At 36.8% G+C, this 14,936-nt stretch overlaps 1 protein-coding gene across 5 annotated transcripts in view; it reads left to right on the top strand.

Annotated features, from left to right (window-relative positions):
- Positions 1-14,936, top strand: part of PCCA (propionyl-CoA carboxylase subunit alpha) — a 313,606-nt gene that overhangs the window by 41,181 nt on the left and 257,489 nt on the right. For 3 of the 5 annotated variants that reach the window (XM_064504347.1, XM_064504364.1, XM_064504359.1), the window contains 2 exons: positions 9,317-9,511; positions 11,017-11,070. In XM_064504347.1, the coding sequence (XP_064360417.1) occupies positions 9,317-9,511; positions 11,017-11,070 (249 nt within the window). Of the gene's footprint in view, positions 1-945; positions 965-9,316; positions 9,512-11,016; positions 11,071-14,936 lie in introns of those variants that run through there. The other 2 variants (XM_064504365.1, XM_026121612.2) reach the window with 2 other exon arrangements.

Here is a 14,936-nt window from a genome sequence, read left to right as displayed (position 1 = left end):
CCTTCAGCTACTCTTCTAGACTACGCTGCCTTGAACTGAACTGACTTACATAGTTGCATACTTTCCTGTCACCTTTTCTTTTAAATGCTGTTAGGCAGTCAAGACATCAGATATCTGTGAATTCACCTTGCCATTTTTGTTGGCTGTTTTCTCAGCTCTAGAATTGGTGTCAGAGATCCCTGGCTTGATCCCTGACCTATCTTGGGATGGACTGTAGGCATTGCTTCCAGTACCATCTGTGAGCAAGCAGACCTGGAGATTAGGCAAGAATATCATCTGACTGGCTGCATAGAGTGGTCCTTCATCTCAGACTCTGAGCTAACCTGAAAATACTAAATTGGAGAATGCTACCAATGTGTATGATGTGTTGCTTTGTAATGTAGCTGAACTTAAGCTACTTTTTCTGGATCCTGTATGTCTTTTACTATAGCTAGCTTGATTAAGAGCTAAACCTCTGCTAGATGAAATTCTGTAATTGTTGCCTACCTTTATTGCCACCAGATCCTACTTTCCAGACCTGCTTAACTATTTTTCATCTCCCATATGCCTTCCCCATTGAAACTGTCAAAACCATCATGGTTTAGAAAACAAAACAAGGAAACTGGCATCAAATGTATTCCATGGTGAGCTTGTTTTTGGTAGCAAGAAACAGGGTGAAAAAGATTCTTGTCTTGCAGTTTTGTTAAAATGTGTAGAAAGTTTTGAGTATGGAATTCACAGGATTCCATGAGTGAAAGCTTGAGATGCTGGTGCAGATGTGTTTGAAATGCAGAGTGGCTATTAAAGGTGCTATAAAGCACTCTGATAATATCACAAAACTATTAATTTTTGTCTAGGACACTTAAAGCTTGGTCATATACACTGCAAAGATGAAATTCTGCTGTGGCATGCAGAGTATAGTGGACTGCTGTAAGCCTGGTGCATTGCTTCAACTCTTGCAACATGTGAGGAAACATTTGTTTTGGTAAGCAGAATCATTAAATAATTATCTATCTGTGCTTTTTAAGTAAAACTCTTCCATGTGTCTTGGAGACTATCTCTAGATAACATTCTTCAAAGTAAAAATTAATGTGCAAAGGCATGCAGAGGCATGTATGCAATTACTGATTTTTGAGGTGCAGTGAAGAAACAGTCTGCAGACTAGCAAAGGTTGTTTTAAGTGGCTCTCCTGCCTTTAATCTTCACTTGGGTGAAGAAACCTAGAAAAAGCTTCTTAAAGGGAGCTATGAGCGGAAGGAGACAAGGGAAATGCTTTTCTCAAGACTGAGGAGAGAAATTTCCATTGCGGAGGCACTGAATTTGAGTTGAGGGACAGGGCAGCATTTCTGTGTGTTTTGCTTCTGATTTCTTTTACCTTTGTTAATGCTGCAGTCCATCCAAAAGATTAAATAAACAAGGGGACTATTGATTTACCTTTTTCTACTTCTACATTTTCTGTTATTCTACCAAAGAAAAAATTATTCTGTTTAATTGGCTTTGACTAAAACATGGAATTGTGACAAACGTTTCATTTTTTAAACTTCAGTAGCAAACAAATTGTTCTTTTAAACTAGCTTTTACAGGCTATTTTTTATCAGACTTGTTTTTTAGAGCTTTAAATGTTTTCCTCTCAAAAAGAAAAGCTTCTTGAACTTTTAAAAATAGTGAACAACCTGTTATTTATATTCGAGTTGGTTATTATCTGCAGACAGACTAGGTAGGTAAAAGAGGTTTTGTTTTAAGAACTAATAGGCAGGCTTTCCTAGAACAGTTTCAAAGTAACATAATATTGAGACAAAGAGCTGTGATGGAGCAACTTCTGCTAGATAATCAAACCGTTTACCTTTTTTTCAATGTCTGGAGAAATAAAAACAGGTTTTTTCAGCCTAATTATATGGTCTTTCCATTACATTCACCTTCCCAGGTCTGGCTAACCGTCAAATCTGTGCTGTTAAGGTTATACCATATTCCTTTCTTTGTTTGAGGTGCACTATTTTCCCCCCATGCTTTAAGTACTTAAATTTCTATTAGTACTTTTTGGCTAAAAGCATTGTTGAGGCACAGCTTAATATGCAAGTTGCATGGTGTTTCCTTCCCTGCTTTTCCTTCCATGTACTCAATATTACTAGGAATTTATCTTAATGTTTTGGTATGTTACCCACAAAGAATTTTTCTCTCAAGTCTATAAGTTGACAGATTTTGAAAAGACGGTTCAGTTGTATGCGAAAATACTTCCTGCAAACTGTCGTCTTCTACCCATCCTCCAAGACTTTGCTATTTTGGAGGGTAAAGCACAGTCAGCATTTGCACTAGAATTCTGGTGGACAAGTCTTCTCATAGGGTGCCACCACTTGCTCATCAGTCTTCTAGAAGCATGCTTCACTGGGAAATTATCTGCTCAAGTATAGGAAAAGGCTTCAGAAGCTAAAGCCATACTGGAAGACTTCATTCCCTCTCTATTTTTATCTGATATGTCTGCAGGACTGTTGAGGGCATTTCCTTTGCTGTCCCAGCAAACAGCACTCAGTTTTAAATTATCCTTGCCTGGCACAGATAGTGTGGTCTATTCCTCACAGTTCTGGTGATCAAGCCTCTAGTTGCTCTGGGGAACCTTTTCCTATTGGTAATGTCTTTGTCATGTAAGTGTGCCTCCTTAGCAGCCAACAAACAGTTCCAGAACTTAGAAAAAAAAAAACTGAGCTTTTACCAAATAAATTCACTTTTAGAATAAGTGAGAGTATGAACAGATAAGAATTTGTATGTGTTAAGTGTGTTCTCTCAGTCTGTTAGTTAGAAATGCAGTGTTCCTTGCCTGACTGGTGTTTCTTCTTTTAAAGAAGGTGGAGTTCAACCTGGAAGCTTCTATTTTTAATCATAGTTGAAATCTATGCATTTTTGAGGCCTCTACTAAGTGGGGCTACTGCTGTGTCCAAGCTTGGACTGGTTGGAAGAACCTGAGTTGGAAAACCTGGGAGGAGGGGGAAGAAAGGCACTAGTGGTTTCACTTTATTGGCTGGTATGTTTGCTAACCTAGGATATAATCCTGTGCATGCTAATGGGTAGACTGTTTTGAGTCATATTGTAGGCTTGGAGGCGGCTGTCAATAAATACTACTCACCAAAGCAAATGCTTGAAGGACCACTGAAGAATTGTTTCACCATCGTCCCACATACAACTGCATTTGTGGGTCATCAAGTTGGTGACTATAGGCTTTTTAAAACAGGCTTGAAGTGAGATCTACTTAATGTTGATGCTATAGGTTGACTTGTTTGTTTACATAAATTTTTATTTTTATTCAGCATTTCAAAAACCTCAATAAATGTGTGAAATGTGAAATTTTTGCTATTTGTGGCTTTCACAGTTCTGCTTTTCACATAATTTGTCAATGTTTCCATTATTTCATTTTAGGGTTAAATGCCATAATTGCATGTCAATCTTTAAAGCTCTATCTGCAAAGATAAATGCTATGTGAATACTGAACACTTACTATGTGCATGGATTTCTTGTATTATCAGTGCTCATATTCTAGTGTGAAGCTGTTAAAGACACTTCTTGGATCTGATGAGATGTGTATTTTTTGGCAAAGCAGTGAATTTGAACCTTTTTTGCATCCAATTGATTTTTAACTCAAGACTTTTCAATGCTGAAAGGTTTTTGTTCTGCCTCTTTTGGCAGTGGTGCTGGCAAAATTTGAGGTGTTTTTTTTTAGCTACCTTACAAAGGATTTACTCTAGCCCTATTTTATGGGTTGAGCTAATTGTAGTTTGTCTTGCTGAGCAGTATTATGCAGTTTGGGTCAATTAAGTGAATCCACTTACACCGATGGATGTTGTTTCAATGTTTAATATTGATTTGAGCTATAAAAGGAGAATGACTTGTTTGATTAGATTTCTTTGTCTAAACAACGCTTGAGATCTTACTTAGTGTACCAAACAGAGGTGTTCTTGTCACTAATTTTTTTTTAATTGCTTCTTAGGTTTGATTAACACTGGCTGTATATGCAGATATAACAGTTTCCCTATGTATAAATTCTGAAAGGATACAGAAGAACTGGGGAAAACATATCTTGCAACTCAGTTATATATAACCGTGTGCTGCATGAATATCTACTTGTAGGAAGACACGGGGATGCATAGGGTGAGCTACTGTGAAAAACTGGGACACTAGGGAATCCCATACATTTATCTCCTCAGGGATTGTGTGTGTATGTGTTAATTAGGCATTTACACTGAAGTAAATGGCATCTGTCACATGGTAAACATCAGAAATTGCTGAAGTGTATAAAATTGTCTGTGAAAGCTGTGTACGTGATATTAGCACTTGGTTTGGGAACTCATAAGATGTAGGTATTTTTTCTTCCCTCAGCCCTCGTGACAAAGGCAGCTTTTAATTTTTCAATTAATAGATGGGAACCACTATAGAAGGAAAGCACTTTTCTCATGTTGTGAATCAGATCCATAAGAAGGAGAGAAGGCTCTAGAGTCAGTGAATAATTATAATGCTAGGAATCCACAACTTACCCTAATGTCTTGTTGGAAATAAAGTTTTAGTGCTTTGCTTTAAGTTCTTACTATTTTCACCTGTGTGCTTGTGCTTCTGTTACCATACCAAGAAAACTTTCCTGTATTTAATTGGCTTGCTCTTTTGAAAAAGGCATAGTATATATGTTGGGAGGCATGCATATGTAAATGTGACTTGCATATAGTACAGGTTTCAACTAGCAGTCTGCAGTAGCTGAATGACTTATAGAAAAGAAAGCTACCTTGATTGGCTGTGTTAAATGGAGTATCTCTAGGAGTGCTGGATATTTTAGATATGTGAGATACTATTTTTGACCTCTCTAAGTCATGATTATTTGAGATACAGGTTTTATTAGGAGGATAATTCAATAAATTCAGAGTATGGCTGGGCAAAAGAGCATGCTGATGTCAGATGAGTACGTGTGCCACCCTCCAGGGTAAGGGAGTGCTAATGCAATCTAGGCAATTTGGGTAGTTATTAGCTCTGATTCAGAGCAGTCCTGCTAAATTGGATTGTCTCCTGCAAAGTGGATATTACTTCTGTGGTGCTTATATGTAAAGCTTTGGATTCCAGGAATACCTCTTTTCTGGGATATGATGCCAATTCCAGGCATCATACCTGCATAATAAAGCATTCTCCAAAACCAGTCACTGCTACTGTACTCTTATTGCACTCTCCACCCTATGAGCTGGTGCAGCCTGGAGCTGTGCTTGGAAGCAATCCAGGCCGAAAACGGCTGGCTAATCAGCCCTTGTGGACTCCTCTCTTTAGGTGCCTGCTTGCTGGAAATGTGGTGAAGAAACCCAAGGCTGTTCCTGTGGAAAGCCAGATCAGATCTGGTAGGATTATTAGTGTGGATGCCCTGCTATGAGGGCAGCTTCTGGACCAAAACTAGCCTCAGGAATGGGTGGCCATTTTTTTGTGATTTACTCCCAAATAAGCTTGAGCTGATTTTTGTATCTGTGGCCATGGTTACCATAAAATGTTGTTGTTGTACTTTGAATTGTGTCCAGTTGTCTCTGGTTGTGTGCTTATATCCTTAATCAAAAAATAGCTTATGGTTTTTTAGGAGTTGTTACTGTGATGTTCTTATGCTTGGACTACTTGTTAGATCAAGTATTATTAGCAGCATATTTGGCATGGATACAAAGCTAGGGAAGGTGGTAATGGAGTGGCTAGATATTCATTATTGATTTGGGTTTGGATTTCCAAAGGTGTAACAAACCTGCACAGATTCAGATGACTAAACTTTGCCTGTAATCTTTGAATTAGCTGGAGGTTGTCTGTATAATCATGCTTCAGTAGGTTTTGGTAAATCTTTTGTCTTATTTTGGTCATTATTGTGAAGTAGTCTCAATGTATTTTAGATATACTGCTTTTACAGAAATTGAACAGTTTTTGTGCAAGACATGCCTTTTCATGATTTTCAGGTTTTTGTTATTCTCTGGTAAAACAAGTCCTTGTAGTTGCTTAACATGCATTTTTTGAAGCACAGGTAGTCCAAGATGGTTGCAATTTGCAGTATGAACCATTCAGTACTTCTAGGTTTATCTGCTTTTCCAGTCTTTGTTACCCATTCATGCTTGAGATTGCAAGGTCAATTGTAGTATTTATGAACGAACTGTTTATTCAAGGACCTCCTGGGACTTTTTTCTTTGTTTTTTTGTGACTTTTTTTAAGATGAAAAGGGAGAAATTGCTTTTCTGGAAAATTTTAGCTGTAGTAAGTTGGAGATAAGTATTAATGTTTAGGATTGTGTGATTTAAGTCAAATACTTAAAAAAAAAAAAAAAAAAAGAAAAAAAAGAAAAAGAAACTCTTGAATCTGAAGATAAACTTTAAATTTGCAATGCTTTAACAGGGAGAGTTATGCATTCTTTGGACCCTTGAAAGATTGCATTACTGTGTGTTAGCTTCTGCAGAGAAAAGCTTACTGGATTATGGTGCAAGTTTTGTGCTGTAAGTAAGCCGTAAGTAGTAAGCTGAAAGATTTGGTTGTCATGTAGGTTCAAATGATAGCTTTTGTACTGTTTGCCAGTAATTATGGCTCGTTAGTGCAATTATATTTCTATATACTATGCTGTAAGTTATGTAATGTATTTGTGGTATGGTATTTGGACTATTGTTCATGAACCTTAAGATACATTGTAAAAGCAACAATGTTTAAGGAGGGGTGATTGGCCTGATTATACTAAAGGGGGACATCATGAATTTCTAAGAAATGGAACTCTTTCCAGATAATTTGGGCTGATAGTCATTTATAAAAAGGTTAATATGAAGAAGTTCCACAGACTTGAATAGCTGTCAGTGGAACAGGAAAATCTGGGGTTTTTGAACCAGTAGAGAGGAGTGAAGACCTCTCTTGCCATGGAGCACTTCATGCTCTGTGACAGTTTATCAGGTAAAGTGAATGTGATAAGGCTACTATTTTGTTGTATTTGTTAAATCCATATGTGAGCATATTAGGGTGTGGGCAAGGCTGAACTGATGTTGAATTAGAGAAGAGATAGCTTAAAAAAAAAATTAGATCAGGAGACAGGGACTTCCCAGACTGCAAGGGAAGATGGGAAGGAAGGAAGAGTCCAAAGATTTGGAGTAACAAATTAAGGAATTTGAGAAGGGGAAGAAAGAAAATGGTAGGGAAAATGCACACTTTCTTTTGAATGTGTCTGTAAACCATTGATATGATAACTTCTGTGGCTACTTCTGCTAAAAAAACAAAACAAAACAAAACCCCCCCAAAAACCAACAAAAAAACCTGTTGGTCTTTCAGTGAGGAGTGTGCACATGTGGCATTTTAATCTCTTGATACTTAAAAATAGCTAAGTATAATAAGATAAGCTAGTCCTTTATTATAAGGAAGCTTTCAGTCCTATAAAACATTCATGCTTACCTATGTTTAACCTTGAATAACTTTTTAGACACGTAAAGTACATTGGGAATCAAAAGAACAGCTTTAAGCATATAAATTGTGTGTAAATAAGGATTTTCAAGAACCCTGCCTTTTCTTGTGCTTACTGCTCCAGGAAGGTTAATGGATGGGCTAATTTTGATAGCATTTGATTAAAAGAAATTACTAAATTTGAGGTGCATTTATTAAAAAGCACTAAAATCTTTCTATGTGATTGCTTGTGCTTGAGAGTTTTTGTTTTTGTGTTTTTAGTGCGGCCAATTCTGTAGTGGTAAAATAAAACCACTGTTATTTTGCAGAAGCCTTAACAGTTTGAATGTGAAATCTGTGGAGATTCCAGGAAGTTATGTGGACTTGCAGCTTCCGAATTAACCATATACTTGGGTATCTCCTTAAGAGTTGCTCCCAGAAGAGAACTTAAAGCTAGGTGGCAAGTTAATGTTTTTCCTGGCATTAGGATTAATTTTTGCTGAAGTGCATAAAATGTCAATAAAAATGAAGAAAGTCAAATGCTTACCTGATGATTCCCATATAATGTGGGTTTATGTTAGACATGTTTGTTATGCTTCCCTGAATATTTATTTTTCATTCTGCTATTCAAAGCAGTTCTTTGATTGCCACTTGCCATTTGTTTATAGGTATGAATTTTTTCTGGCCTTGTGTTTTTTGATAAGCTAATTGTATATGCAGGCTACAGTACAATACTTAACCTCAGTGTGTTATATTGATAAGCTTCATGCTACTTGCAAATCAAATTCCTTCTTTATCAAAGAACAAAGCTCCATGTTCATAAATGTAAATATTTAAATTTCACTTATTTGAATGTTCATTTTATAGCACTTCTTAAAAATATTTTCAAAGCTTAGACTACCAAAAATGATATGAAGTATTTCATAAAAATAAGAGTGTAGTTCAAAAGTTGGTAATCACCAGAAATGTCAAACAGCCTGTATGGTAACATGGCAGTCTTGCTACTACATAGCTAATGTGAATCTAGCACAGTTTAGACAAGAGCATGTATTCTTTTAATATATACTGAAATGCAGTTTACGAAGGGAAAATAAGAAAAACTTACTGGCTCTTGGATCTGTATTTGTTACAATTTTCTTTCTTTAAAGTAAAAGGTAAAATAGTCTTGAACTGTGAAAACATAAAGAGCAATGTAATTAAACTTTTGTAACTCTTTCTTCCCTAAGATAAATGGGTGTATGAGTTGTAGTAAGTAGATTTTTAATTTCTTCAAACCTAGCTATTTTATTCGTGATGAAATGTTGGAAAAGCTTGTTACTTTTGTATAGTCCATGTTTGACAAATGCATATAAATAGGGATACGATGGATCAGGAATCAAATATGAGCCTGCTTAAATAATTCTCAAGATTTTCTGGTTCACGTGTAGTGATATTGAACTCTTTAGTCATAGGCTTTAATTTGTGCATGGTGCTGACCTGATGCTGTGCAGGGACACTCACTGCATCCCTTCATTCAATTCACTCTAATTATCCCCAACTTCCTGGGGAGCCTGCTTAGAACTGGTCATGAATGTTTGTTATTAAGTATTAAGATATTAGGCTACCCTGGTTACATGTAACAAAGTAGTTTTTAGTCTGAATTTACATATAGATGATCAGTATAGGAAGCAGAAATTGTATTTGTCATGATTTTATATAATCAAATTCAAAATAATACATTGGAATAATAAAACATTTTGACAGTGACTTAAGCTCGGAGTAAATTAAATGTTATTGTGTGAGTTTTTGTATGTCAATGTTTGTAATTTCAGTGTGTATTTTAGTGGTTATGGTATGTAAATGATCTTTGAAACAATCAGATTTGTGTGCATATTTCAGGATGATGGTAATTATTTTTGCTGGGAGCATCTGTTAATGCAGACTATTGCCTCTTCAGGTTCATGTGAAAATGGCGGATGAAGCTGTCTGTGTTGGCCCAGCTCCCACCAGCAAAAGCTACCTCAACATGGATGCCATCATGGAAGTCATTAAGAAAACCAGGGCCCAAGCTGTGAGTCTGAATGAGTCTATCTGCTGCAGCTGTTTCATATATAGAAAGCAGAAAAGCCAGAGTTTGTATTTTTTTTTAAAGGTGTGTGTGTGGGGGAAGTGATTGAATATGCTATTCCAGTTAGTTCATGTCACATGAGTTAAATGTGTCCGAAATCGCTACTGGAAATCAAAGGCTTTGTAGCATCTGGCAGTGCTGGTTGCTGATCCTGCAGGTGGCTGCTGGATTCAGCTTTCACACCAGGGAGCAGCTTCAGTTCATTTCCAAATTTGCTGGGGGAAAAAAAATCCCAATTAGTTTTGAGCACTAACCCTTTATATGCCATAATGGCTTCTTTGAATGTTTTACAAAGTGTGTCCAAAGAAAGGCTATTGTTTAAACTTGATTTTAATAATTTAAAAAATTCTGTAGGCATAATTATATTTGAAAAAAGGTAAATGGTGCATCTTGTAATCATTTTTTTTCAGAATGTTTACAAAATGCATATTAGGTTGTATGTGTAAACATGGGCTGTTCTGCCTGCCTTCCTCCATACTGGCCAGGGATTCAAAGCTTAAGCTTAACAGGATTCAGCTACAAAAACTGTGTACTCATGCTCAAATGCATAATCTTTATTCTGCCAATGTGTATTGCCAATTGGCAATTCTGCCAATTAAATGTGGATTATTCAGAGCTACTGTACACAGAGCATTTTAAAAATAAAATTTGATGGAAGTATTTGAGCAATGCTAATTATGCTGGAGTAGGTTTTCTGTCAGCATTGTAATTTCTTTCCAAGTAGATGTTTGGGTATGGTACTTTCAGGGGCCAAAAACTTTCCTATAAGCAAAACAACTCCTGTTTCCTTTCTTATGAGTTTCTGAATGTGGAACCCAGATGTTTATGCTCTTAAAAAGAGTGAGGGGAAAAGAAAAAGGCTTATCCTTTGTCTCTCGGAATATATTACTTGAATCAAGACTTTTATGTGAATTGCAAAAAAGCAAAATGAAAACTTTCCTACACTTCTCTGAAGTAATTATGTAAGGTATATATTAGGAGGTTACTAGCAGACCAGGCCTGTAAGTTCACATATGACTTATGTAGTTTGTCTCAGTAGTATCCTCCCACAAGGATTGCTAGTGGTAAGATGCTTATGGCTGTGGGCTTTAGGATCACTGTTATGATCAGTCCTAGAAATATTTTGGAATGGAGAATACTTTATAGTGGTTATCGAGAAGAATTTAAAAGCATGTAGCTGAGCATATGTGTGGAAGTCTGCAATTGAGATAAATGTGGCAAGAGGCTTTTCTTTTTTTTTTTTTTTTTTTTTTTTTTTTAAAAAGCAGAAGGGAAATGACCAAAACGAGCGTGTCAATCTCTGTGGAAACACCACCTTTCTCATCAGTCCAGTAAGGAGCCTTTGTTTCAGAAAAGGCGGTTTGGCAGTTCAACCAATGGATTTTTATGGCTTGACTGTGGACAGCTATATCAGTGTTTTAAGAGAGTATAAGATTTTCAACTGGATCAAATGTTTGGTGGTCTATTTCACCTTCCCTTGTATCTGAAGGAGTTCAATCAGCTTGAAAATTTTTGTTTTGTTTTCAAAGGTACACCCAGGATATGGATTTCTTTCTGAAAACAAAGAATTTGCTAGACGCTTGGTAAGTTGCTTTTGTTTGCCTGGCTGTGAAGGATGCTCTAGGTGGTGTATTTTCATTCCAAGGTATCTGAGAAATCAAAATACCAATTCTAGGCAGATTTAAAGGATACTTTAAGGTAAGGGACTTAGGTACCCCTTCTATGCATTGGGATTTTTGCATCTTGAGGGTGTAATTGCAGGTTGTTTGGGGAAAGGAGGATGTACCTGTTCTGAAGAACTGTACCAAGGATGTAGGAGCCTTTTAGCATTTTCACTTATGCCAGTAGTTTTTGTGGGGCTGCCCTGTAAAACTGAGTCACTGAAATGATCTAGATTAAAAGGATCTGTTTTTAAGTGATCACTTTGGTGGTTCATAGCACAGCTGCTGAACAGCTGTATCAGCAGCCCTGAAAAGGTGCTGAACTACACTTTCAGGATGGGAATAGGAAGTCAGAGAGTGGAACTTTGAACATTGACTTCTCTGCTGGAGGTCGTGTATTGTGGAACTACATCCTCTGAGAGGACCAAAGAGTGAGTTTTTTAAAAGGGTGCTGTTTCCAGTTCACATTTGAATTTACAAATTCGTTTCACAACCTTATTACATTAGAGGATTTTATGTATTACAAAAACTGGTATATTGGCTTTTAACTGACTTGTTCAAAACCTTTTGTGCAGATGCTTATAAATCTGAGCTGCTGCAGGAGCAAGTTACATGCTTAAGTGTTCGAGCAAATTCATGAGTGGATGTTGTATGTAAAGTCACTGCAGACCATATGCTCTTGTCTAGTAGTTTCACCGAGAATAGGGTTGAATGCACAGTGCATTGAAATTTTCAGTAAAAAGCTATTGTTGCAGTTACCAACTTTGTTATTGAGTAAATGGAGCATATAGCTGACAAATATATGGGTTTTTTAGGCAGAAGGGGATATTTGTTACTGCTTTAAGAGTAATTCGTACCTTTTCAGGGTGGAAGCCACAGATGAGGAATGTATCTTTATAAAGCGATAACTTTTTTCTCTTTTCTTAGCATTTGTGGAACAGCTCTTATTTCTGCATCTCTTTATAATGCCCCTTTTGGTTTGAGTTTTAATTGTAGCATAGAGCCATACACTTATTCAGTTGGTTATTTGGTGTTAGAGAATAACACCTGCTCATCTGGGAAATCATTATTTGGGAAAGAAAGCTCCAATTTTTATACTTAGTCACCATGCTTTTTAAAAGCCTGCAAAATGAAACTAGTACTGGTTCTGTGTGAAACCAAATGCATCCTGCTAGTTGCTGGATGGCGGTGATGTTCTGCTAAAGTTGAAAGGAATGCACTTGCTATTTGCCGGAATTTACCAGATCTGGAGTAACCTCTTAAATGTTACTTTCACACATTTTAGCCGTTTTCATTTCTTGCTCTTCTGCTTCATGTACTGGAGCCTCACTTTAAAGGGAAGATTCCTGCTTTAATTTGTAACAAACTATTCCCACTGGATTGCGCCAGCAGGATAAACTGGCTTAAGTTGGCAGTTCCTGTAAAAATAATGAAACAGAGGTGCTTGCTCATGCTATTTTGTATGTTTTCTTGCCAAATGTTGAAATTTGATAGTTATTACTCTAAACTGGCCATGTTTCCTAGGAATCTGGTTGTTACTGGGTGATGTAAATTACAATATTGGTAACAATTGAACACTTTTTTGGTAGGATTAAGTCTAAATGAAGCAAAAATAAATGTTCCTTAGATCCCTTCCCCCTTATTTCTTGTCTCTTTTCATTGGAATCCTCAAAATGGTGAATTGCTGAAATAACGTGGCGTCTAGAAGAATGTTCAAATTTGGGCTTGTGCTATGATCTCAAAGTACTGCTTTTTTAAATATTTGTTTCAGAAACTGAGTGTATTCTGTTCCCTAAAAATATAATAAAGCAAGGTAGTTCTGCTTTTTCTCAAATGTACGATTTAAAGTCTTGATATGTAATCATGCTTCCCTTCATGTCAGTGGCTCTAGAATGCCAAACTCTTGGAGAGAACTGGTGAAATGAATCTTTTTTTTTTTGAGGGCTGCTTATTTTCTCGGAGAACCTGATTAGTGTATTTAGGAGGAAAATTTAAGTCTACTGTGTTTCTCTCCTTTCCCTCTAGTCTCTAAAAAATGTTATAAAACTGTTGCAAAGTAGCCAAGATTGTTCTCTCCCCCACCCCTTTCTTGGCGCACACACACACTGCTTGTTCTTTCGCACAGAAAGCAGTGATGAAACTTGAGTTTATTTCTTGGTGCACATCTATACTTTTTAAACAAGACTACCTAGTTTCAGAAACAAATACTCTGAACATCATAAACTTGCCATTCTGTCTGTAGGAGCAGTAATGAGCTCAAAGCAAAGCTCTGTCTCAGTTAACACATGGAAGGTCAGTTCACATGTGTGTGATTTGAACAAAAGCATGTCTTTTCACTCATTATTGCCTAAAAGATTCATGGAAGAAGTGCACAGCTACAAACTGTCCTTGTAAAGCAATTTTCATTACTCTAAATATATTAACTTTTTTCTCCATATCCGTACTTTATTTTGTTCTCTTTGAGAGTGGGGAAGAGCACAAACAAGGCTGGGATGTCAAGTAACTGATTTATTGTTTACAAATGAGCTTTCCAAAAACCAGCACTTTAAGGAGGTGAATATCTGGAATGTTGTTATTAACAGTGGTCCAATAAAAAGTTGATGTGTCCAATCACCTCTTTAGATGCATCTACTCTAGTCCCTGCTGATAACTTACAAATGCAGTGCATTGCTTTTCTCTATCAAGCAAGTTTGTTATGGATTTCATAAAATGTAAGGTCAGTGTCTTGAAGATTGATATTTTAATATTTAATCTTCTGAAAAACTTAAGATAATGCTGATGTTTCAGGTACAGTAATTATGTACAGTAATAAATTGTACATTTTTGTGCAAGTGAATATAGTTCCTAAGAATCTTGTTTTACATTCTAATTTTACATATGAAATTTGAGCTATTCAGTGTGCAACTCTTAGTGCTTTATAAAGAAAATGATGTATAAATTGAAATTGTGAAATTCAGTGGACAAATAAGTTACTTTTGGTTTAAGGCATGCAAATATATTTACATGTATGTCCTTGGTTTCCCTCAGAGTAGTTGCATAATATTCAGTATTCTACAGGTGTAGTTGAATATCTAATTTCCATGTTTAAAAAAAAAAAAAAAGTTCATCTTTGTTGCCAGAGGCTGTGCAGAGCTACAGGAACATTTCGTTCCTTCACATTATAGAAGAATCTGTTTGTGACCTCTGTATTTAGGTTAGGTTGTTTAACATTTCCCATTATACAAAATTAGTCCAGCCCCTTTCTGAGAAGCTCTAACACCTCTATTGTCTGCAGCAGGCCTTTGAAATTTGGCAAGGGGAAAGCCCTGAAACTAAAGATGAGCCTTTTGGCCTGTCACTGAAAGATATACTTTCTGAAATTGCCATTTTATCTTCCTTGCTTGCAAACCTGCAGGCCAATTGTTGCTGTGGGGGATGAGTGTGCTGAGCCAGGCCTCTTCCCCCATGTGTCAAATGCTTTGAGATTGGCACATGGTCCTGGTGACTCTTTACTTCCTTTCCTACCTGGGTACAGAAGGAAATGTGGGAGAAAGAAGTGAGAGAAAGCGAATGTGAGACTGAGTTGCTCCAGTTGTTCTTCCAGGGTCAGCGCTTTCTCTGGTGGGTCACCTGACACTAGCAGCTAGTAGTGTCTTAGCCCTGGAGTTGAGGTTGTTTTGCTTCATGATGATGATTAAAAGCTTAAACCTTGATGCTTGGTGACTCGGTGCGAGTTGCTCAGAATGGCATCAGTTTTCCCCTTTTAATTAAAAAGGAAAAGACAAATCAAGTTCCTCTTTCCTTTTTGC

Source organism: Dromaius novaehollandiae, chromosome 1, assembly GCF_036370855.1.
Source record: "Dromaius novaehollandiae isolate bDroNov1 chromosome 1, bDroNov1.hap1, whole genome shotgun sequence".
NCBI lineage: Eukaryota > Metazoa > Chordata > Aves > Casuariiformes > Dromaiidae > Dromaius > Dromaius novaehollandiae.
The sequence above is the reverse complement of the archived record's forward strand: the minus strand, read 5'-3'. Positions and strand labels throughout refer to the sequence as shown.